General features: G+C 60.7%; 1 protein-coding gene across 2 annotated transcripts; it reads right to left on the bottom strand.

Annotated features, from left to right (window-relative positions):
- Window positions 1-219: 219 nt before the first annotated feature.
- Window positions 220-25,111, bottom strand: PDXK (pyridoxal kinase). 2 transcript variants are annotated; one of them, XM_067739611.1, is made up of 11 exons: window positions 24,872-25,111; window positions 11,468-11,522; window positions 8,207-8,311; window positions 7,393-7,476; window positions 6,934-6,980; window positions 6,265-6,350; window positions 5,037-5,082; window positions 2,684-2,795; window positions 1,625-1,761; window positions 640-706; window positions 220-429 (listed from the first exon to the last, which is right to left on the bottom strand). In XM_067739611.1, exons 1-11 carry the CDS (start codon window positions 24,956-24,958, stop codon window positions 317-319), a joined length of 939 nt encoding a protein of 312 aa, XP_067595712.1. In that variant the 5' UTR covers window positions 24,959-25,111; the 3' UTR covers window positions 220-316. The 2 variants fall into 2 exon arrangements, with proteins under 2 accessions (XP_067595712.1, XP_067595713.1); XM_067739612.1 differs by lacking the exons at window positions 8,207-8,311; window positions 11,468-11,522; window positions 24,872-25,111 and adding an exon at window positions 7,683-7,866.
- Between the last annotated feature and the right edge of the window lie 296 nt (window positions 25,112-25,407).

Here is a 25,407-nt window from a genome sequence, read left to right as displayed (position 1 = left end):
GACGGGGGTACACCATGTACCCCAAGCCAGCCCGGAGAGGAGGCCCTCGAGACATAAACACGGAGCTGGTTTTCCAGGAGCCTTGTGGGAGGGGAGCTGGGGTCCCGAATTACAAATTTCTGTGATCGCTTTGTTATTTTTAAAAAGCACGACCAGCACATTTTCACAACAAAGATCAGTGGATGCTGGACACTCACGAAAGAAGAAAAAAATACCAAGTTTCGGTCACAGCTCTAAGGCAGACATTACATTTTTCACAAGGATGGAAACGGAGACACCTAACGCTGGGCGTTAAGGAGGTGGGTTCGCGCGGCCCTCACAGCACCATGGCTTGGACGACGATCTCCGGGTTCTCGATGTCCTTCTTGCTCTGGACCATCCTCAGCTCCAGCTGGGCCGGGCTGGGCTTCAGTCCTTCCCCAGCCCTGGCTGCAGAACAGGCAGAGCATTAATGATGGGAACAGAGCCAGCAGAAGTGATCCTGAATCCGTCTCGTCCTTCCCTCGCCTTTGTGAGAGCCCCCAATGCTAGGGATCGCCCCTGAGTTCCCAGCTCAGCAGGGAGCTCCACAACGCTGCCCCCTGCCCCAGCCCTGTTCACAGCGCAGCACTGTACCCCTGCCAGCCCGTGAGGTGGTACCTTGTGCACACTTGATGGTCCGCTGCAGAACGTGGTGCATGGCCGACACGGTCTTCTCACAGGCCACCTGCAGGGAGGAGAGTACACTGAGCCCCCGCCCCCAGGCCGCCTGGGTGGGGCTGCCCACTGACAAGGCACTGGGGACCCACAATCCCACGCTCCCCCCGTCATGGAGCCGTCGCTGCGAAGATCCCAGGAGAGCTGAGCAGAGGCCTGTGCACTAAATGGACCACAGGCGGCTCTGCCAATACTGCCTGGCATGTAGTAGGTGCTTAAGAAGCGTTTCCGGAAGGAATCCGTTACAAAGAATCTACGCGGGAAAGAGCTCCTGCCCCAGAGCCGGCCAACGTCATCGCTTGCTGGCCTCTCAAAGTTAAAAACTCAGGGCTTCTCAGGCTGGGGAGGCAAGTGGACTCCCTCCCCAACGCTGGGACCCAGGGCAGAACTGAATCTGGGGTGGGCTGAGGGCGACCAGCGAGGCCTCCTCTGGGCACCAGCTGGCCGTGAAGCAGGTCCGTGCTCACCCTCCGCCCTTGAGGGAAGGGGGGTGGGGAAACCACAGCATTTCAGCGCTCGCCCCTGAGCCCGCAGGTGAGGGGAAGGGCCCCATCCCAGCCGTGCACTTCCCAACATGGAACAGACTGCTGGGGAGGGTGCAAGCCTGCCCCCCAGGGGAAGGACGGCTGCCCAGAAGGAGGTCAAAGGGCATGGGTGTGCCTGAGCACGCGAGGGCACTGTGGACATTCACACACAAAGCGGGGGCAGGGGAGACGATCCCCAGGAAGAGAGGGGTCTCCAGCAAGTCTGACTGCAGCGGCCGTATTTTAGGACGAGCTGTCACTGGATTTCCCTCCTGCGCGACGCGTCTAGACCCCGAGTTGCTGAGGCTACAGCTCCCCTGGCATCCTCAGCGAAGCCCTCCCTTTTCATCTGGCTCAGGACCCCTCCGGCTCTTAACACATTCTCCCATTTGTGCCCCACTGACCTTGAGATTGTTGGGGTGCTTGTGCGTCCACGCCAACAGCATGGCGGCAAAGAGGTCCCCGGTGCCCACGAAGACTGCGTCCACCTTGCACATCTCCATGCGGATGCGCTGTGTCACTACGGAGCCGTCGGGGGTCCCTGGGGGGAAGCGTCCGGCAGCTGGGCCCCCGGACCCGCAGCTGGCAGAGGCCTCGCGGCCCGGGAACCGGCTTGCCCTCCCCTGCACAGCGTCAGGGGGCTCAGCCTGCAGGGATCCCCCATGCCTCCCAGTGGCTGCCCGTCCCAAGTGAGAAAGTGAGAGACTGGAGCCCCGGAGGGCCACAGGGTCAGGGCGGCCTGGGGGACACCATGCAGCCTGAAGACGAGGGACCGGAACATGCGATGATGTGTGATGGGAGCCATGGGGGTGGGGGTAGAGCTGGAGGAACCGTGCTCACTCACTGAGGTTGGGGTGCGTGCGTGGGCGTGAGTGTGTGTGGATGCACGTGCATCTGTGAGTGTATCTGGGTGTGTAAGTGTCCTTTTGCACAGACACAGAGGGGGTGGTGATGGCTACACCTGGCACGGCTCGGGGCAGCTGGTGTGACCCCAGCCTTCTGTGTCATTTTACGCTGCGGCATCAGCATAATTGAACGACTGACACAGCAGGGCGTGAACGGTCCTCCCAGCGATGTCAGCATCAGCTCTGAGGTGGGGGGGCTGGGGGGAGGCAGGCCTGGGGACACCTGGCTCCCCAGGAGCCGGGCTCCAGCTGGGCTGGTCCACGTGACCCCCAAGCCCGTAAGAGGGGATGTCATCTGTGTGCCGCCAGCACGGTCACAGACACCCGCGTGGTAACCGCGGGGGGAGCAGTCAGCACCCCACGCTCCCCGCACCCGATTCACGGAAACCTCTCCTGGCTCTGTTTTCAGTCTGATCTTTCTTGGAGCTGTCGGGAGTTGGGGAGATTGGCCACCTGCCGAGTCAGGCTCGATTTTCTTTCCACTGAACCCAAACCTCGGAAGCCTCGAGGGAGGCGGCGGGAAGGCGGGAGGGAGCCCAGTGCCGGGCGGGGACTTACGCGTCCTCTGGCTGCCCAGCGCGATCAAGTAGCCGCTGCCCCTCGCGGACGGCAGGTCGGAGCTGGTGATGACCACCGTGTCGGGGCCCATCGCGTGCAGCACGTCCATCACCTGCGGACACGGGAGCGCGTCAGCCGCCGCGTGGCCGCCCGAGACGGGGAGCGCATCAGCCGCCCCGCGGCCACCGGACACGGGGAGCGCGTCAGCCGCTGCGTGGCCGCCGGACACGGGGAGCGCGTCAGCCGCTGCGTGGCCGCCGGACACGGGGAGCTCATCAGCCGCTGCGTGGCCGCCCGAGACGGGGCCCTGGCGGCCTCACCCCGTCTCCCACGGCCCCTCAGCTTCTTACAATCTGCCTGGATGGGACAGAGACGGCTAACAGGGGCCACACCGTGGGCCCCAGCCCTGCCCAGCAGTGACAGCTCTGCCAGGTCCCAGCCGTCCCAGTTCCCTCCAGCCTCAAGTCCAAGGGCGCATGTCCATCGGTCCCAACCTGCACCCCGTCTGTGCCCGAACCCCGGAGGAAGGAGCCAACCAGCCAGGCCACCATCTTCTCTCGCCTGGGCTCCGGGACGGCAGGAGCCGTGCCCGGCAACCATCAGGCGATGAGCGCTTCCACGCTGTCCATCCTGGGAAACTATGCAATCCTTTAGCCGTTCAACAAACGTCTACCGCCCCCTCCCCAGCAGCACGCTGGGGCGAAATGCTCACTGGGGTGAACTGGGGCTCAGGATGGGTGGGAGGTGGGAGGCCTCGTATCAGGCAGGAGGCGACACCACCACTAACCCTCCCCTCACCGGCCCGGGGCCTGCAGGCTGGGGAGGTAACCGGCCAGAGGGTCACCGGGTAATGAGGAACAGACGTCACTTTGGGTGGCTTTTTTTTTAAACAGCTGTAGGTGGTCCCGTTTTCCTTGTGCAAAAGCCTCAGAGAAGTGCCTGTGAACACGCCCTGCGAGCACAGACTGTCCCCGGCCACATACACACACGTGTGCACACGCGCACACCCTGCACGCACGCATATACCCCCAGCACACACATGCACGTACGTGTACTCCCACACGCCACATGCACACACACAACGCATGCACATGCCCCAAGTGCACGCGTACACACCCCCTCCACCACACGCACGCACACACATCACATGCACACCGCCCCCACACACACACGAGGTGTGACACCAGCCCAGCACCCACCCTGCACTGGGTACCGTGAGTTTCCTCTGGTTCCCAAGCTGGGCAGGTGTGTTAGAGATGGGTTCCCTGTGCCCACGGCCCTGCTTCTTTCCTGCCCCAGGGTCACCTGGCTCTGAGACCCCCCAGCCGCTGTGCCAGCTCAGAGCAAGGCCCTCAGAGCAGGGAAGGGGGGTCCTCCCAGCCTGCTCTCCTGCCCCAGTGAGCCCTCCGCCTATCGGGGAAACAGACACACAGCCCCACGGGCCCAGGGGTGGCCACGACTGGCCGCCGCCAGCTCTGACCCAGGGACCTGGCTCCTCCAAGTGTGTGTTTCCTGGGCCGTGAAGTGAGCTCGGCCTCTGAAGAGGCCCAGACGCGGAAGGTGTGAGGCCCTGGCGGCCCCTGGTGCTCTGGGCATGCAGCGCAGGGGTGGCAGACCCCACCTGGGGCTAAATCCCAGCAGGAGACCTATGGGCCCTCGGCAAGCACCGAGGGGAGGTTGGAAAGGGCTTTGAAGAAATCTCGCCCAGGGCCGCGGCGCCAGCTCCTGCCTGAGAGGCCCAGCCCGCCCTTCCCTTCCGGAATCCTGCCTTGTGGACTCCAGAAATGCCCAGCCAGCCCCCAAAGATACGGGTCCATTACGTGCAAGGAATCCTCCCACGCACACACACACCCCCACATGCACTCTCACACGTGCGTGCAGACACACCCTGCATACACACACAGAGCCCGGGGTGGTGTGCCCACAAGCCCGGGAACACCGAGGACTGCCAGCCGCCTCCAGAGGCTGGGGCAGGAAAGGACTCTCCCTACAGGCTGCTGACAGCACAGGCCAGCCGGCCAGCCTGGGCTCCTGGCCTCCGAAACTATGAGAGCAAAGCCCTGCTGCTCAGCCGCTCCGTCTGCGGCGCTTTGCGACGGCCCCGGACGCTCATGCAGAGACAGCTGGCACGGGCAGCGGGCGAACCCAGACCCAGCAGGCACTAGGCTGCAGGTGACCAAAAGGGGCCGAAACGGAATTTGCAAAGGTTCCCCGGGCCTCGGGTGGCTGGCTGACGGGAAGCCAACGCTGGCCACACAGGTGCCCGTCTCCTCCGCCGGAGGGCGTGTGGCTGTCCCCTCCCACCGTGAGCCGGGCTGCCTGCCCCACGCCAGGTACAGGACGGCCTCCTTACCGCTAAGGCTTCTTCCTCACTGTGGATCTTTCTCCCGCTCAGCAACCTGGGAGGCAGACAAGCACAGCTGAGCCATCGCCCGGAAGAGCCCCAGGGCTACCTGCGGTGCACGGGTGACCCCTCCCGCCCCACAGGGAACTGGCTGGCCCCTGCCCGCCGTCGCGGACCAGGCGGCCACCGTGTCTGGGGACCAGTCAAGAGTCAGTTTGAAAGGGGACTCACGGGACTTCCCTGGTGGCACAGTGGGTAAGACTCCGCACTCCCAACGCAGGGGACCCGGGTTCGATCCCTGGTCAGGGAACCAGATCCCACATGGGTGCCCCAACCAAGACCCAGCGCAACCAAATAAATCATAAAATAAACAAAAATAAATTTAAAACGTGAAAAGGGACTCACACATCATGGGGGCGGGTTGGAGTTCCAGACCGTGGTTAACGTTTACACATAACAACGGGGAAGGACGGCCGTGCACGGTCACAGCACACGGTGCCACTGAGGGCAGCCAGCGTCCTCGCAAACAGCTGCAAATCTCAGTGCACTACGTTCCTGAGCCACCACCCATCAGGGACCTCCGGGTGGGCCGCCATCCCCCAGCATCGACAGGCGCGGGTGAGGGAACCCCAGGCCCCCCATAGTCCAGGGGCCCCATCCCCACTCTATAGGGCGGCCTCGGGGCCAGAGGGGATATCGCTGCCGGCCTAACAGAGCCGAACGCGATGGGGACCCACCCACCGCAGCGCTCACGCCCCAAGGCCCCAGGAGCCACTCCTCAACCCCGAGTGCCCAGCTCTCCTGTCCATCGGGGGGGCCGGGCATCCAAGAAAGGCCCCTGGAAACATGGCGCTGGGCAGCGGGGCCCGCATGGTCCTTTTAACCTCGTGCAGAGATTTGGGATGTGGGTTTCAGAGCTCCGGGGTGGTGGCCCGCGTCAGCTGGCGTGGGCTCCCCGTCCCATCGGCCGTGTCAGCCACGTGCACCCCGGCTTCGCCACAGCGCCTCTGCCCCCTTCTGTCCCCAGAGGCTCTTGCTGCTCAGGGACCAGCGTGACCACAGGGAGTCGGGGGGAAACGACTGCCCACTGCTGCTGACAACCAGTGCCCGCCCTGGCGCTCAGGTGGGCTGGCAGCTCCCTGCCCCGCAGACTGGGACTCTCCAGCGGGGTCCCTGTCACTCTCCCCATGGGGATGGGGGGTGGGTCTGACTGTTCCAGCCGACTCAGATGACTTACTCAGCCTCAAACTGGTTGGGGGTGATGATGTCTGCAACCGGCACGACCTTCTCTCTGTAAACTGGAAGGAGGTCCTCAGGGACGTACTGCGGGAAAAAGACAGGAACGGGCTGACGCGTGAGGGGTGAGGGAGGGACCCCAAGGCTCCAGGGGCAGCCAGCCCCGACGCTCCACCCTGACGATCCGGGTCAGGTCCCCACTAACGGCTTTCCACCGTATCCGTGCGATGACACCGCCCGCTCAGCCCACATCAGCGTCGGGAACCCAGGCCCACAGTCTGTTGGTGTGTGGCTGGTGGGCTGGGAGTGCCTTTTATGTTTTTAAGTGGTTGGGGGGAAAGTCCAAAGAAAAGCAGTATATTGTGTGACACGTGGAAATTAGAGGAAATTCAAAGCTCAGTGTCCACACTTGAAATTCGATTAGAAAACAGCCACGTTCGTTCTTTTGCAAATCATCTGCGGCTGCTAGAGCTGCAACAGGGATGCAAGGCCCTGAAATACCTCCTCTGGGGCCCTTCGTGGAAACCTCTTCTGCCAGCCCCCGCCCCTCCTTCCCGACAAGGGACAAGGACGTGTCTCTGGCCCGAGAGCAGTGTCTCGCCCAGGCAGACACTTTCAGAGTGCTGCCAACAGCCCCACGGCCCGCACCCCAACGCGGGGAAGCACTAACCATGGAGCCTTCTCCGTTCCACTTGTCTCCCATCACGGGGTCGCACACTGCGGAAGACAAAGGGCATCTTATCAGCAAAAGCGGCGGCGCTGAGAGGAGCGCCCCACATCCGACTTGTTAAGTTTCACACACGCAACTAAAATGGGAAAGCACGGCCTCCCGTCCTCATGTACCTCCTACCTGGCATTTTGCATTTTGCTGTCCGGGCCCCACCTGGGGAGTCGCTCACCCCACCCAGGGACCGGGTGGTCACACACCCCACCCTGACACTGATCACAGCCCTGTGTGGTCACTGGCTTCTCTCATCCGCCCCAGACAGACGCCAGGTTCACCGTGAGGACGCCTGTGAGGCTCTCGTCCCCAGACAGAGCCCGTGTGCTGGGAGGAGCAGAACGTGAAGATGGGGCGCCCAGAAGGAAGGAGGCTGAGCCGCCCGTTCCTGGGGCTCCCAGCACCTACCGTACACGAGCCTGGAGTTCTGCTGCTTCAGCTCCCGCACGATGTCCACCACCATGGCCAGGAAGGACTTGTCTCGCGTGTACCCTTTGGGAGGGACAGAACTCTCGTCACCCAACCACAGCAACGGCACCATCAAGCCCACCTGTCCAGAGAACGGCGGGCAGTGCCCAGACCCCGCGGCCGGGGCCAAGACAGGTGCCCCCGCGACCGCACGCACCAGGGGACAACTGCGGGCAGTGCCCAGACCCCGCGGCCGGGGCCAAGACAGGTGCCCCCACGACCGCACGCACCAGGGGACAACGGCGGGCAGTGCCCAGACCCCGCGGCCGGGGCCAAGACAGGTGCCCCCACGACCGCACGCACCAGGGTCACCGCGCACTTCCCAACAGAAACGTTAACTTTTACAGGAAAGGAAGAAGCCGCGGGTGTACGAGGACTGCTCTCCTTCCTCTTTTCCATTTTCCAGAATCAGCATGTTCACTTCTAACCACGTATAAAAATAAATGCAACCACGGGGCTTTGTACATGAAACCAACACACCAGGTGGCAGCGTGTCGCCTGTCTGGGTGTTTTTGTCCCAGACCCCTTCCCAACACCCCGCCCGTCCCCCGCCATGAGCGTGGAAACCCCAGTATGGAGACGTGGCACAGCCAGGACCCCCAAGGTCATGCGGTCACTAGGGCCCCACTGAGTTCCTGATGGCAGGGAGGCAGGGACCAGGTAGCAGCCCAGGTCAGGGGTGCTCCGGGCCTCCCCAGCCCACCCCAGGTGGGCGCCAGGCCCCGGTTCCGGCACCCCGTCCCCTGGGCCTCACCCGTGAGCACGTAGTCATACTTGTTCACGTCGTTCAGCTTCAGCCCGTCGTACAGCTCGTGGAGCTCATCTGAGTTCAGCACTTGGCCCTTCCAGTGTGAGTAGCCTGGTGGGGGGAGAGCAGAACACGCAGGCCCTGACGCGTGGGGCACGCGGGCGACACGGCCCTCGGCAGGTCCCCCCCGAAAGCGCGTCTGGCTCCGACACGTTCTGGGGTTGTTACTACTGAGTCCGGGGCCCGCCCTCCCACCCGGTGCAGCGAGGGCCCAGCTCTGCAGGCCGCCTGTGCCGCCTGTGCCGCCTGCATTGCATCAACAGACAGGACGCAGGGCTGCGAAACTTCTCCCTGTCCTCGGCGGGGCACCCGGGAGCGTCCCCATCGTGTCACGGTCCCTGGCTTCGCCAGCCTCTCCTGTGCGTGTCCCCCATCCAGGCTGAGTTGCTTGAAGACTGTTACCGGCGCACCCTGGCAGGTAGGGGCTCCCTGCATCCCCACCTCCATCCAAGATGAGCGGCAACCAATCCAAGTCTCGGGCCAAATCCTGACCAAGAGCCGAATGTGAACCAGAAAGAGGCTGGGCCGGGGCTCCTGACCCGACAGGCACCCGGGTGAAGCGCACACAGGGCAGGCAGGAGGCCCTCGCGAGGTACCTCGGGGCGGGCGCACCCCACCAGGGACACCCCGCAGTCCGCCCACGGCAAGTCCATCCTGGCAGCCCTTACGCCAAGAGGGACCACTCAAACGGACGGGTTCCTAAGCACATAAGTAAAAGCCTCGGGGAGGGCTGACTTCTACGACAGCAAAGTCGAGTACAGACCACGGGAAGCAGATCCCGGCCACAGCCCCAGACCCTCCCTGCCGTCTCGGGTGTTGTCCTGCAGGTCCCGCACCTGGGCTGTGGGCCTGGAGAAGGGGCTGCGGCGCCCCCTGTGCCCGTGGGGCGAGGGCTCTCCTGCCACGGAGGGGCCAACACCTGACAACACCTGTCAGCAGTTCTCCAGGACGGCGTGGCCTCTGGTGGACGCCCATTAACCAGTCGGGAGGGCCAGAGGCAGGGAGGTCCGCCAAGGCGAGGTGGCCCATCTCTCGCAGGGCTGTCCCCCGAGGCTCAGGTGTCTGCTAAGAGCCGGCAGCCTCTGGCTGTGGCCCCGCAGGTGTTGCTGCCACAAAACCCCACCGGCCCAGGCGGGAGGAACAACGGCCCTTCCTGCCCCTTGGTTTTCCGAACATCATTCCAGACATGGTGGTTTCTCCTTTTCCTTTTCTTTTTTTTTTTTTTGGCTGCGCGACGTGGCTTGCAGGATCTCAATTCCCTGACCAGGGACTGAAACGGGGCCCTCAGCGGTGAAAGCGCCGAGTCGTGACCACGGAACGGCCAGGGAATCCCCAACACCGTGTGGTTTGACTCCGCTGCACATGTACTTCTCTTGTCCTAGGGCTGCTGTGACCAAGAACCACAGGGGCTCCCACAGTTCTGGAGGCCAGAGTCCAGGATCACGGTGTCGCAGGGCTGGTTGCTCTGAGAGCCCCGCGGCGGGCTTCTCCTGCGTCCCCACGTGGTTGCCCTCTCGGCATGTGTCTGTGTCCTAATCTCCTCCATGGGCACCGATCAGGTTGGAGCAGGGGCACCCCAATGACCCCATGTACCTTTTAACTGCCTCTTTAAAGACCTCATCACATCTGAGGTCCTGGAAGTTAGGACTCTGACACGTGAATTGAGGGGACACAGTGCAGCCCGTGATGTGCAGTCAGCCCCCGCCAGGTCTCAAGCATGGGTCGCCCCCTGCCCGGCGAGCCAGCTTCCTAACATGATGAGAAGGTTCGGGCCCACTCCTTTTACTGCCCCCCCACCAACCCAGCCTCTCCTCTTCAAACTCAGGAGACCCTTCTGAAACATAGGGGCACTCTGGTCCTCTGTCCAACCCACCCAATTTACCGTTTACAGATAAAAAAACAAACTCCCCGGAGGCCAAGCCGGTGACCCCAAGGGACCCAGCTCCTCCCTGCACGTCTGCTGCAGGCACCTGGTCCTGCGCCCCCAGGGGGTCACCACGAGGCCTGGCAGCAGGTCACACCCCAAACCCTACGTGCCTGGAAGCCTGGCCCTGCCCCACCCGCCAACCTCCAGCCCCGTCCAGTTTCTTCCAGCCGCTCGTCCAAGGGCTCGGATCTTGGGTAACAGGAAACTCTTGCTAAAGGAACAACCACAGAACACCGGCTGTTGCTTCAGAGCCCAGCGCTGCCCTGGAGCGGGGGTGGGGTGGCGGGGGGCACAGGGGGTGGCGGGGGGCGGGCATCATCATCTAATGTCTAAGCCAACTTGGCTCTTTCACTTAAAAAAAAAAAAAAAGAGGGTAGTTAAAACAGCCAGTAAAACCCTTAAGCTCTGAAGGGGTTCACTGGGTTGACAACTTTTGGGAACGTGTCCAAATGTCACTGTGCCCGGCCCTCCAAAAGCAAAGGCAGGAAAGGACTCTTAGTGGGAACTGTAACCTTTCATCTGAACCCAGTGTGCTGGTGACTCGTGACACCCCCTCCCTTCCAAGAACCCCACCCGGAAGAATCGGGCCAAGGGGAAGCACCCTTCCGCGCATCTGGTCGGCACTCGGCCAGCAGTTTCTGGGACCTTCTGTGCTCTGAGATTCCGTCAGGGTTCAGAGTCATTTCAAGGAAGGGATGTGGGAATGTTTCCAAGAACTGAGAGCCTTTGTCCCCCTGCCAGCACCAGCTCAGGGATCCCAGGTCAGGGCGTCTCTGAGGCCACGGGGGTGGGGAGCCCGGGGCCCTCGCCTGACACCTTGGGGGCTTTCCAAGGGCCGTGACCCTCACGAACCCGAGGCGGCAGCGATCGCACAGCTTTCTGTGCACAGAAACCCTTGGGGTCCCCGTGCACGAAGAGACACACACACGAGCTCCCCGAGGCTCTGGCTTTCACGAGAAAGTTGGGATCTGCTCCCCACCCAGTCCACAGTGCCACCCAGGTGGGGGGGCCCAGAGCAGGTACGAGGATCACCGTCCTTGGTTCACGGAGGAAAGCGGGGGGCCGAGAGGTCACGTCACCCGCCAGGCCATCCAGTTCCGAAGCAGCCACACTGATGTAAACACGCAGCCGGCAAACCCAGGCCCCCTGAGCCCCGTGTCACGTGCTGCGCGGCCTCGGCCAGGACCGCACCCCCGGCTCCATTTCCCGTCTGGAAGGTGAGGGACCGCGTCCTACGCCCACACTCAGCTCTGCGAGGACCGCTGAGGCTGACGCCTTACCTGTGTGGTTTGAAAACTGGACAGAGTTCACTGCGTCGACCTCAAACCCCAAAACCTGCAAGACAGACAGAGAAGGAGCAGGTGTAAGAGAGCTGGTGGGCTTCCAGGGACCCACGGCAGGTGCCTGACCCAGCCTGGGACTGGCTGGAGGGTCCCAGACGTGGAGGACAGGAAGGGGGGGGTCTCCCCAGGTCAGCCTCAGCACCCGCACTTCCAGTGACGTGCGTGGAGGTGACGGGAAACATTTCGGGGAGCAGGCACCCCTGAAGGGCCAGGGCACTGCCTGCCCACTGGAACTCAGCACATCACTTCCGGAAATGCCACCAAATGGAAGTGCTCACAGAGACCAGCAAGGCATCCATCTGTCGGGACACAGGGCAGCGAGGTCGTCTGTGTTCCGGCCCCCAGTCCAACGCGCGGGCAAGGCCAAGGGCTCCCAGTCCCTCCCTGGGAGCCTGGCTTGTAGCCCCTGCATCGTCACGTGCCAGCTGGGGAGAAAGAAGGTACCCAGCCCAGAGCCAAAGGTCCTAAGCGATCGCAGCCACAGACCCGCTCCCAGATGAGAGAGGGACCCCACCCCACAGGGCCAGCCTCACGCGGTCCCGGCTCAGGTCACCTGGCCGCCGGGGCTCGGCCCCCTCACCTGGGCCACCAGCCTTCCAGAGGCGCCGGGGGCAGAGCAGTTAAGGGAGGGGAGGGGTGGCGCTCTGGTGCCGAGAGAGCCTGAACACAAGGTCTAGAAAGTTCCTTCCAGCAGTCAGAGCAGGTGACTGGAGAAAAGGTAAAGCCAGCACGGAGCTAAAGTCAGGTTTATGAAGCAGAAGCCCCCCTGCTTAATGACAGGGACAAGGGGTTGTGTCTAAAACGGCCGGACGTCTCCACAAGTCTGAGACACGCAAAGTCCCACAGCGGTCTTTCCTTGTGCGTATCTCTACTTTCCTATTTTTCTGCATTGAATCGGTCTTGGTTCCTTCGGGTGAACTGAGGTACAGGACATCGCAGATCCCTCGGCGGGAGAAGTCACATTCCCTGTGGGCCCCCTCGGTCCTCAGAGGTGGTGGGCATCAGGGCCCAGGACCCCCGCCAGGCCCCACCGGCCTCTTCCAGGCTGGCCTCACCGCCATCGCCGTGGGCAGACCCGGGACAAGGGCCCCGCAGTGTGGTCCCCTCCCCGCCTTTCAGAGCATCCACGGCATCGCTCCACACGGCCGGCCACCCCAGCTGCCCGAGGAACGCGGCCAGCAAGGCCCCAAGACCCCCGTGCAGGGCCCTGTGCTCAGGGTACAGCCGGGAAGCTGGACACCCAGGAGTCCACCCAGCGTGAGCAGCACCCAGGGCCCGGCCGCGTCCTGCGGCACCAGGCGGCCACCCCCGAGGGGCAGAGCACAGGTGACCCACTCAGGCCTTCTTTCGTGTCCCCCCACCCCTGGGGAGGCAAGGGGCTCACGCGTGGGCTCCGACCACGGCCGCCTTCCCACACTCAGTGCGAACAAGCTCAGGGCCAGCCTGCCTCTGGAGCCGCCAGCCCCGACCGCCAGCGGATTCGCTGCCTGCCCGGAGCTGAGCCTTCGTGGGCGCCACCGCTGGGGGAGGCTCTTCCCACCCACGGGTTCTGGGGAGGGGGCTGAGCTGAAGGCCACGTCATCCACCAGGCGGCAACCCGGCACCTCTGCCTCCTGGTGCGTCTCCTCCCGCCCCTGCCCCCCACCCCAGGCCACCAGCGCGGCCTCTTGGAACCTCCCACGCGACCCACCATTTCCCACCCCCGCCGGCCCCCTCCCCGCCTCGCACACGGTGCCCCAGCGGCTGGCGCTGAGCCACCCTGGCACCTGCCCCGAAGGCTTCCTCCTCCTCGCCTGGACCCGCCCCTCCCCCCCTACGGCGCTCCTGCCCCACCCCCCAGGGAAGCTGCGACCCTGTTCTTTGGGACGAGGCACAGAGCAGGGCCTGATGAGTATTCGCTCATTTGACACACACATGGGTCTCACGGGCGCCCCTCTCTACACCCCGGCCCTGGTGCCCAGTCCCCTCCGTCCTCTCCCCACCCCCAGCCGGGTCTCAGCTGGGAAGTTCACTCCACACGGGCCACCAGAGACCCCACCAAAGGAGCCACACAAGCTGGGGAAGCCGGCAGCCACCGGGGGAAGCAGGAGACAGTGCCCTGCGGGGCGGGAAGTGGGGCCCGCCCCTGAGCTCACCCGCTGAGCTCACTGCTGCAGGAGGAGATGCCGCCCACCGGGGACTCCCAGCGAGACGTGGACCCTGACCTTCGGGCCCTCTCTCTCCCGGAAACCGCAAAAATGAGAAAAAGGGATCCTTTTATAACTGATCTTCAAGGACAGAGAAAGGGAAGGAGACGCAGCAGGTGAGCAATTCCACCAACTCTGGAAACAGACACTGCACAGCCCAGGTAACTGAGAATCTCAGCACCTGCGGAGGGGGGACGCAGGTGAGAGCGGGGCCCCCACCCGCAGAACCTCTTGGAGAGACAGACGGAGGTCGGGGAGAGAGCATGGAAACCCCGGGCCGTGGCTGCCCCAGGGGCCCCATCGTCGGCCACTGTGCCCTGGCTGTGCGTGCCTTCCTGTGCACCAGTAACTTCCCAAACCCTCCCTCCCTCTTCACCTGAACAACACCAACCAACCTTCAGGTCTCACCTCAATATCGCAAACATGCAAAGCTCCCTGGCCACCAGGATAGCGTCTCTCCGGGCGGTGAGGGTAGTGACTCGGGGTGTTGGGGGGGGGGCCTGGGTGCAGACGAGGACCGCACCCCAGCTCTCCACGGGGGGGGGGGGGGTTACCCAGGCGCACTCCCTCTGTGAACACATATGAAGCCACACGCTTATGACGTGTATTTCAACGTCTTTCTAAAAATTTCAAGCCAGTATTATGAGGACTTCAAGTAATAAAGCAAAACTCAAGTCTTCTTAAACTAGAAACTTAAAATTGGCACTTTGCAACTTTACTTGCCAGATTTCACGGCCTCCTAGACAGAGCTTGCGGTATTCCAGGTCCCTAAATTCTAATGGACTTCAAAGAAACAAGATCTGAAGCAACGATGACAAACATCCTGAAAATCCTTTCAAAATAGCCTGCTCCACTGCTTCCGCATGCACAGATAATTAATCCTTCAGAGCCGGCACATTCGAAGCCGCTGTTCTCTGCTTCTAAACGATAGCGCTAAGCCCCTGGGCTGGCATCTCCATTTCACCTACCAGCAGCTTATGAACTGGCATCACAGGCTAGTGTGAGGGCAGGGCCGGGGGACGCAGCAGGAAGACGGGGCACAGGGCCAGGCTCCAACAGGGGAGCCCCTGGACCCCAGAGAAAGGAGGTGTCTGCTGTTAAAACCTAGTCTTCAGCTCAACACCTCCCACACATATTTTGTACTCAGCTCTGGGATCTGGGACTGCGACCCCGGACATCACATCCCTGCTCAGCCAGGGGCTCCCGACTGAGCACTGAGGGGAAGAGACTGGGAGATGGGGAGGGTCCTGCCTCTGCTGGTCACTCTACCCCAGCACCACTCTTCACCTGCAGAAGGGGGGCCCCCAGAAGCAGCTGTGGTCTTTCCATTGCTCCCAGCACCCGCACTACACAGCCCTACACATCCCCCCACCCCTCAGCTTTGAGTCCCGACTGTAGACACACAGGGTGGGGGGGTCCCAGGAGGAAGAGGACCAGGCATGGCTTTCTTGACACAAGAGAAGCCACTTGTGGTCTAAGCCATGTGTGATCTAAGCCTGGTCACAGTGCTTGCTCCTGAACAGCTCTAAGCAATTAACGATCTTAAGGGAACAAAAGAATGCAGGAGCAAACCTTATTAAGCAAGAGCAGTGACAATAGCAAAGGAAATCAACCAACTGTGAAGACTCCCCGTTCTGTTTCCCCTTAGCTCACCCCTGGCTCACCCTTGCACAACCCCATCAAGTGTGGGTGGAAGCCCCAGGAGAGTCCAGCCTACTCACACGCACCCTCTAGGAGCAGAGTTCTCTTCTCCCAAGACAAAAGAAATAAAAGCAAAAATAAACAAGTGGGCCATAATCAAACTTAAATGCTTTTGCACAGCAACGGAAACCATCAACAAACCAAAAAGACAACCTACAGAATGGGAAAGACCTTTGCAAACGATGTGACCAACAAGGGCTTAACTTCCAAAATACACAAACAGCACACACAGCTCAATAGAAAAAAAAAAAACCAACCAAACAAGCCAAACAAAAAATGAGCAGGAGACCTAAATAGCCATTTCTCCAAAGAAAACATACAAACGGCCAACAAGCGCATGAGAAGATGCTCAACATCGCAAATTATTAGAGAAATGCAAATCAAAAGTACAATGAGGTACCACCTCACATGGGTCAGAATGGCCATCATCAAAAAGTCTACAAATGGGCTTCCCTGGTGGTGCAGTGGTTGAGAGTCTGCCTGCCGATGCAGGGGACGCGGGTTCATGCCCTGGTCCGGGAAGATCCCACATGCTGCAGAGCGGCTGGGCACGTGAGCCATGGCCGCTGAGCCTGCGCGTCCGGAGCCTGTGCTCTGCAACAGGAGAGGCCGCAGCAGTGAGAGGCCCTCGTACCGCAAAAAAAAAAAAAAAAAAAAAAAGTGTACAAATAATAAATGCTGGAGAGGGTGTGGAGAAAAGGGAGCCCTCCTACACTGTTGGTGGGAATGTATATTGGTGCAGCCACTATGGAGAACAGTATGGAGGGTCCTTAAAGAACTAAAAATAGAGCTGCCATATGACCCAGCAATTCCAGTCCTGGGTATAAAGCCAGGAAAGACGGAAACTCTAATCCGAAAAGATACATGCACCCCAGTGTTTACAGCAGCACTATTCACAATAGCCAAGACACGGAAGTATGAAATAAACTTCCTATTTTATGGCAAGACAAGAAAAATTTCAACATAAAAAAATGTCCTCTGCCCTTTGGCCTCCTCTCTCCCCCCACTGTGTGTCATATATCTGCGTCTACAAACCTCCCCGTGGGCAGAAACCCCTGCTCAGCCATAAAGAGTAACATTCTCCCGGCATCCACAAGACAATTCCTTAAAGATAGCATTCCTTCTTGATCTTGTAAGGGGTCACATGGATCATGTAAACTGTCAATAACATGACATTTGATGCCCAGCTGTCTCCAAAACTTTCTGTAACTGTGTCTTGACTTCTAACAGGCCTAACAGTTCTCAGAGCTTTCTGAGATGCTCTTCCTGGGTTATAATCCTCAAATTTGGCTGGAATAAAATTTTCCATTTCTTTCTTAGATGGACGGATTAATTTTTCGTCAACAGAAGCAAACTAAGTGTCCATCAAGAGGCGACTGGTTTAAGAAGATGTGGTGTGTGTATATATATCCATTCACTCATTCATTCTTCTACTTAACTCAGACTTAGTAGGAGCCCACCCAGTGCTGGGCACTTTTCTAGGTCTTGTGAAATAGAGTTGAACAAAGTTAAGTTTTTTGTTCTCTTAGAGCTTATTTATGCGCGCGCGCACACACACACACACGCATGCACACGCACGCACGCACACACACACACTGGAATATTACTCAGACATAAAAAAGAATGAAATACTGCCATTTGCAGCAATGGGAATGTGGCTCTAGAGATTATCATACTAAGTGAAATCAGACAGAGAAAGACAAATATTAGACAATATCACATATATGTGGATACTAAAAAATAATACAAAACCAGAAACAGACTCACGGACACAGGAAACAAATGTGTGGTTAGAGAAGGGGAAAGGAAGGCGGGGAAGGGATAAATTAGGAAATGGGAGCACGTCACTACATATAAAACACTGTATAACACAGGTAATTATAGCCTGTATCTTGTAATAGACTATAATGGAAAATAATCTGAAAGAATATATATGTATAACCGAAGTCACTGCGCTGTACACCTGAAACTAACACAATATCGTAAATCAACTATGCTTCAATTAACAAAAAGCAAAGCAGAGTTCTCTGGTTGGGGTGGAAGAGGCAGTCAGCGTGCTCTGAACGAGAAGACATCGTGCACTGCTGGCCCTGAGCTCGGAGGCCCCTCGAGGAGCGACGCAGCTGTGCAGCCATAACGCTCACGCTGATGTCAATTATATTTACATCAGCAGGTCTGTAACAATCCCAGCACACACTCCTCCACTAGTTACTGCATTTCACGGCAAGGCTCACTCACTGCTGCGGCCGCATCCTGGGCTCGGGAACCAACAAGCCTGTCTTCCGACTCAGCTTGGCAGCCGGTGGAATTACTCACACTGGGAAACTGGCCCTGCCCCACCCCTGCTATTTTCACCATTTACCAGCAACAAGACTCATTTTAAGAAAAAAGAGAACGAGGGGAGGGGAGGGGCAGTGAGGCCTCACGAGATAAAGAGAAACACCCCCTCTGGCCTCTCCCCTCCCCCCTTCCCCCCCCCTCCGGTGTATCCCCCTCCTCCACCGTCCCCAGCCCGGCGCCAGCCAGGGGCAGATGCTCCTGGAATTCTCTGTGGAGATGGCCCAAGAGGGCCTGTTTCAAGACCTCACTCCCATCGTGGGAGCCTCTGTGCCGCCATATTCCCCTGGCCCCGGGGCCCCAGATGCACCTCACTGACCCCCAACCTTCGAGGGCTGCCGTGGGATGAAGCCTAGACCGCAGGCTGCACGTCCCACCGCCTGTGAATTCCACGCCGCTTTCTGAAGCCCCAAAAGCTCTGTCGCCTGGGGCCCCTGTGAGCTCCTCTCCTCGGTGTAGAAAAAGGTCTCTTGGCCCCAAGCCCCTGCTGGAAACCTTGCCTTCTCTGCCTCTGCTGGAGCGCCTGGACTCGCGGGGATTTTAGGAGTTTGAGCTCCCCGCCAACTGTGGCCCGTGGGCCTCGGGATGCAGGCCGGGGGCCAACGCCGGGCCTCAGGCTCCGAGAGCAGAAAGAACTAGAGCCTCAGCCTCGGCCTGCCGCCCACTGGGCTCGTGCAGGTCCGCACGCGACCACGTGAGCACAGCTAACGCCGGGGATGCGGTCTCAGACCCGGGAGGCCCACCGAGACGCACAGGCAAAACCGAGGCACTTGGGCGAGGTCCCGGCGTCAGGCGCTGCCCCGCAACCCCACGCTCCAGCTTCCCACCCCTCTCCCGGGGCAGGGGAGACCCCAACGACGGATGCGCAGGCGCACCTGGGGACAGTGGGGGAGGGCGGCGAGATGCGCCAGAGGCGTCCGGCCACAAAGAGCAGGGACGCCAAAGACGCCGTCCACAGAGGCCCCCGCCTCTCGCCCCACGCAGGGCATCCCTCCTCGAGGGCAGCTACACGTGCTGGGGGGCTGGGAGCCACGCTCTGATCCCGCGGCCTGCGGGGGTTACGTGCTCCCGGCTGCCCGCCCGGCTGCTGCGTCATCAACTCGCTGCTGACAGCCAGGCAGACACAGTGAGACCCGGTCGTTAACTCAGCAGAGCACGCTGACGGCAGGAGCGGGGAAGCCCAGACCACCCTGGTTCCTCCAAGGTCAGTGCTGGGCAGCGAGAGGGGTCACTTCACCATCTTCAGAAACCCTCACTGTGGCTTGTTTTGCAAGACCTTTAGTCACTCTCCTAGGAAATCAGCTTTAGGAAAGAGGGGACACAAGAAAGCCCCATGCCTGTGATGGGCCTGAAAGGCCTCAGGGCTGGGTGCCTGGCGTCCCTCACTCCACCCATCCCTGGTCAGCCTTATCACTCAGCTCAACCCCCACCCTCTAGTCTCCAATGGGAACTCCTACTGGAAGCCCTGTGTTCCCCGAAGCAGCCTTAAGTCCCAAGGCCACCTGCGCCCCACGGGCACTCTCACCTCAGCATCACAGCCCCGGACCCCATCACCCCAGCCCCAGCCCTGCTCCCAGCACAGCGCACCCGCCCCGGCTCCCAGGCCCTGCACACTAGCCGGTCACGTTCAGCTGGGCCGCACTGCAAAGCCCTAAATAAAAGAAGGGGTTTCGCCCCAAGTTCCCAGTGGCACTGGCATCAGACGGGGGACAGGAAAGCAGCTCTGGGTCAGCAGGGGAGGGAGCAGCTGCCCCTCCGCGGCTGACCGTGGATTCTAGCCCAAGGCCCGTGGCCGGACACCTCCTTCCCTTCTTGAGAAACTCCACTTGTTCTCCTCGGCATCACTCTTCCGGATCACTCTGTGACCTTATTTCAAAAGCTCCGAGTGGCTGAGCACCAGGGGACATCCAAGCCCCTGAGCCCCACAGCCAATCGTCCCTGCTGTGCGCAGTCCCGGAAGCCACCTGCTGGCAGACGCTTCCAGAGAGGTCCCTGTGAGGGGCGGTCACTGCAGCACAACACAGGGTGCCACCAAGCGCACAGCAGTGCCGCATAACACGACTGCACAGGTGTCCACACACGCAAACGCCCACACCTGAGCACGCACACGCACATGCTCACGCACATGCTACACCCACACACACCACAGACAATTAAGTTCGTGCCTTTCTGCATGAGAGGCAGAGAAGAATAACAGAAATTTCAGTCCCAAACTACGAGAGTCAGGAAACCAAGATATTAAGCAATTCGGGACCTTCTTGGGAAAATAAACGGCCGGAGAAATAATGAAGCAACACCCAAGTTCCAGGATTGGGACACACTGTGGATGAGATGGGGGCTTCCAGAGGCCAGAGGGGAGCGAGCAGATCCACGTGGCCTGCAGAGCACAGAACAGGGTTCCGGCCCCAGTGCGTCCCGCCCCGGGAAGTGCTGGGTGGCCGGAGTGGGGCCAGAGGGAGGGAGGTGTGCTTTGGGCGTCGGCTCCCTTGCACTGTTTGCCAACGCATGTGTCACCATGAAAAATGCGAAGGCAAAAACTGTGTCTTTTAACGGGCAGGTGACATTCTTCCAGTATCTTCCAAATGCAGTTCTGCTGCAAAGGTCATTTTTATCCCAGGAATTCTGAGGAAAAAATGTAAAGATTTTCCAAAGGACCAGGTATTTTGACCACGAATCAAGACACCTCCGGAGAAGACCACCTTGTGGTCCAGAGGGTTCTTCAATGTGAGAGGCTGGAAATAAACTCCTTATGGTCTGAAGCGCCTCCTTGGGACCCAGGCACGAGCCTCTAGGAGACGCTGGGTGAGTCGTCCACACGTGCACATGTGCTTCTAACACCCCAGGACCGTCCACCTCTGCTCAGCTCCTGTGGCCATGTCACTAGGCAAGGGAGGGGCCTGTATCCAGGTTTCCAGGCCAGGGGCCTCTCAGCACACCCACTGCCACCAGCCTGCCTCTTCCTGCGGGGTGTCTGAGCCAGCCCTCTGGCAATCAGGCCTGGCTTTGGGGTCCCTGTACAAAGAAACAGAGTCTCCACCCAGCCCCCTTAGACGTCTCAGTTCTGCTTCTGTACCGAGGGGCCAGGAAACTCAGAGAATGAAGTGGATTTCTGCAGGCCCCAAACTGAGATGTCCCCCTAAACCATCTTCCGGGGCCGCCTGGGGTCTTGCCTTCCCATCTTGGCGACGTGGTGTTTAAATGGGTTCTGAGCTAAGGTCCCAAGTCAGAATCTCAAGGCCACAGAATTCCATAATGTAATGTCCCTGCCCCCAGCATGGCCCTTCAAGGAGGCACCGTGAGCCTCTGGTGACCCCTACCACAGAGGTCACACGTGCCTAAAGCAGCAGTGCCAAACTCCAGACACAGCCTCAGAAGGAGGGGCGACCACAGAGCCGACCCGAAGCCAGCTGCCTAGCCGGCTGCACACCTTCAGACGGGCTTGTCCGCCCAGCAGAGCGCCTGCTGGCGGGAAAAGCACCTGGCCGCGGGGCTGGGAGGGAGACACAGGAGCCGCAGCTGAACAGCCTGTCGCCGCCGGTGCCATCCTTCCCAAAAAGGACAGCTTTTGGATGTCGTGTCAACTTCTGGGCCTTTAATTAAACCTCCGATTTGTGCCACTTCTAAAGTTCTCCGAACAGGCTCCTTCTAGCCTACAGTGGACTGCACTGTGGAGTTAAGGGACGGCTGGCTGGAATCGTGCAGGGAGAGGCCACCTCCAGGCTCCACTGACCCCCAGCCCATCCTGGGCTAAGGCTGCGGGGTGCAAGCCGGGTCTGCGGGCCAGCGCCACCCATCTCCCTGCCTCTCCCTGATCCAGCTCACACATGGGGAGGGGAGCAAGATGCCTGCATGGGACCCCATGGAGTATCCTGCAGTACTTACAAGGGCTCCGCAGCCTGGGCCCAAGCAAGAGGAAGACCCATGAGAAATCTGGACTCCAGGTGAGGAGGCACTAAGTGGTTAGCAAGCTAAGGAATCTCTGGAAATTGCGCTTGTTATGGGCTGAACTGTGTGCCCCAAGCTGGACCTCAAACAGGGACCGTGTTAGCGCTCAAGCCGCAAAGTAAAGTTTACTGTCTCACAAATCCACAGGCTGGAAGGCCACTGGAACACGTTTTGAGGGCCACCCTCTCCGACTTTCTCCCTCTCCTCAGCTCTTTCCATCCTCCAAGGCTACGTCTTATTTCTGTAATTAGGAGGAGGAGGTCATGAGGGCAAAGGACATGCATAAGGAACCCTAACCCACATCCAGTCCTGAGGGGGGTCCTGGCCTCCCCGAGATGCCCCAGGCAGGCTTGCTGCCACCAGCCCTAACACCTTCCTGTCTGGTCTTTCTGCACAGTGAGGGGTACGAAAAGCACCCTCGGGCACTGGGGCCACCTCATTCAGCAGCCAGCGCCTCCCAGGCATCTCCCAGAGACGTTCACCCTCCCATGTTCCCTGGCCCCAAAATGACGTGAGGCAGGCATCGTGTCCATTCTACAGATGAGGCAACTGAGCACCAGAGGACTCAAGGCGGAAGGGAGCTTCCTCAAGGTCACGGGCTAAAGACCTGCCCCTCTTCCTGGGCCTCCTAAGCCTCCAGGGGAGTGTGAACAAAGAAAAACAAAGAGCCTGGCTCACTTCCGGTTCAACTGATACAGGCCTAAGTCTAACCCACTTCAGTCGCCCACCTGAAGAATTCAGGATAAAAAAAAAAAAACCTGGGAGGGCTTCCCTGGTGGCGCAGTGGTTGAGAGTCCGCCTGCGGATGCAGGGGACACGGGTTCGTGCCCCGGTCTGGGAAGATCCCACATGCCGCGGAGCGGCTGGGCCCGTGAGCCATGGCCGCTGAGCCTGCGCGTCCAGGCTCCGCAACGGGAGAGGCCACAGCAGTGAGAGGCCCGCGTACCGCAGGAAAAAAAAAAACCTGGGAGGCACTCTGTGCTTTAGGTAAACAGGCCCTAAGATACTTAGATGCATATCTCAGGAAGAATTTCAATGACGCCAAATTCCTGCATCTTCCTATACTTAGAAAAGCACTAAAATCATTAACTTAAGATATCTGTTCTTCCTGATTAGCAGTAACCTTCTACCAAGATGTATGCTTGACTGCATGTATTTCGCAGCTAAAAAGACATCACATATAAACTGGTTTCTCCCCAACCTCTTCAGAGCGGCATCTCCCGGGCTACGATCCTCAGTAAGTCCGCGGGGGAAAATAACCTTAAACTCACAAGCCGCATGTTGTGTGTTTCTCTTTAAGTAGACAGAAGGAAGTGCAGGGAGGGATTAAATCAGAGGCAGAGGTGTCACCCCCACCCCAGGGATGACAAGAGGGAGATGACAACCTCCTACCTATGTCCCTCAAGCCCACAGGTAAAGATGCTGGGCACTGGGGAGACCCCAGGTAAGAACCGAGGTTCAGTCCTTAAGAGGCACTTCCCCAAGTGGGTGGTCCGGGGGAGCACCCCGTCAAGTAACTGGAAAAGGACATTTTGGTGTGGAAGTTGAGGCTAAGTGCTGGGAAATTCAGGAACAAGGTGAGCAGAGAAAGTTTGCCCCAGGGAAAGAGAAAGGGCCGCAGGGAAAGAGAAAGTGGCCGCAGGCGGGTGGAGAGGAGGGAGAGGCCGAGGCTCAGGGAAGCCAGCAGAGGCCTGCGCACCTCTGCACACCTCTGGGAAGGGCGGCTCCCCAGGCTCCCTCCCAGTGGGGGGGCGGCTGCCACCGGTATCTGCCGGGGAACTGCCTGGTTCCACCTTCCCGTCTGCCCCTGCTTCAGGGACCCTGCGCTTTCCCCCCAGCATCGTCCCACCGCACTGGCCCTGCCCAAGCAATCAGTGACCAAGAAGAGATGGGGCCTCCGGACAGGTGCAAGCACGCACCCTGACTACCCCCGCGGTCTGCAGCCCCACTGGTAAGAACGGGAGGGCCAAGGATCTCACATGATCTCCACAGGTGCTCACAGATCAGTGGCGGCTGGGCAGGTCCCTTGGACTTGAACCCCTGTACCTTTCCACCTTCAGTCTTCATTCCACTGCTTCCTCCTGCTTGCCTCAGGTCGGCCCTCAATCTCTACTGAGGTGGTTCCAACCCTCCCCAGGGTCCCTCCAGCCAGCCGACAGCCCACAGGCCACTGTGAGTGGGTGGCCCTTCACGTCCTTGAGGGCCCAGAACAGGGGCCTGGCACACACAGCAGGGGCCCGACACCGGCTCCTTACTCACGGATGGGGCCCAGGGACAATGGACCAAAGGTGAGTGGTCCAAGAGAGCCACCACCTTGCCCGGACGCCCAGCCTCCTCCTGGGCCCACAGGGCAAGTGCCAGGGACCCCAATGCTGACACCCCAGCATGACACCCCACTGCACCCAGGCCTCCCCCCGCCCCTCCAAGGGCCGCCCCACCGTAACCTCGGGGCTGCGACAGGAAGCAGCAGGTGCCGGCTGATGAGCCAGAGAGACGGTGAGCCCCTGACCGAGGACAGGAGGGGGAGGCAGGAGGAAGCCCGCGGGCACCCCAGTAAGGAAAGGCTGACACATGTAACAAGCGGCTTCTAAAGCCAGACCCTGCACGGGCCCGAACTGGCCGCTGGGCTCTTCTTCCCCAGAGCCAACACCGGCAGATAGGCCTTCTCTGCCCCGTCCCCTGCCCGGGACCACGTCCCCGGCACGGCCAATCGCAGGATGGAGCCCACCCTTGCCGCCCGGGGCCTCACTGCGGGGTTCCTCCTCCTCCTCCCGGCCAGCATCCTGACCCACAGGGGGCGGGGACGGCATGGGGAGCCCACCAAGTGAGCAGTGCCTACACCTGCCTACCCAGCGCCCTCCTTCGCAGGGTCTCCGGCCGCGACGCCGCATTTTCTCGTCCCCAGGGTCGGGCCGGTGGGTGAGCACCGCTCGCGCCGGGGGCTTCATTCTAACCAAAGGCCCGCATCCCTGCCCCATCCCACCCGCAAGGGTCCAAGTGCTGCCCCAAGCCCCGCCCCCGCAAAGCGCCTGCCTCCCCCGCCCGCGTTGGGCACCCCGCGCTCCAGACCCTTGGGGCTGCCCGGCCAAGGTCACGCGGCCCGGCTGCGGCCACCCCTTCGCGGGCCCGCAACGGCCGGGCGAGGGGACACCGCCGGGTTACGTAAGCGTACCTGCAGCGGGAACGTGGCCGCCCGGTTGCCCACGTAGCCGCGGACGACGTGGCTCTGAATGGAGAGCACCCGGCACTCCTCCTCCATGCCGGGCCTGCCGCGGCGGCGCGGGGCCGGGCGGGGTCAGCGTCTCCGCCGCGCGCTGGCGTTGCGCTCCGCTCGGCTCGGACCACGCTCCGGCTCTGCTCCGCTACCGCCCCGCTCGGCGCAGGCGCTCCTCTTGGGCGACAGGCCGCCTCCCTCTGACCTCAGCGCGACTGGGAACCCGCGGGTCCGGCGCTGCGCCGGGGCGGGAAGGGGCGGGGCCGAGGTGGGGCACCCGTGCGGGGCCCGCCCCCCCGCCCCTGCCGGGGGACAGGGAAAATGCAGACCGCACCCCCGGCGCGGGCGGCCCAGCCACGTCACTCAGCGCTCCTGGCACGTGGGCGGCCACCCTCCAAAACCCGGCGTGCACTTTCAGTTTTACCCCGTAGGGCACTGCAGCGCCGTCCGGCCTTCATCCTTCGGTTCCTCGGACCATTCATTCACTCCACTGA

Source organism: Pseudorca crassidens, chromosome 5, assembly GCF_039906515.1.
Source record: "Pseudorca crassidens isolate mPseCra1 chromosome 5, mPseCra1.hap1, whole genome shotgun sequence".
Lineage (NCBI taxonomy): Eukaryota > Metazoa > Chordata > Mammalia > Artiodactyla > Delphinidae > Pseudorca > Pseudorca crassidens.
Note: the sequence above shows the minus strand (reverse complement) of the source record. Positions and strands in the feature narration are given on the sequence as shown.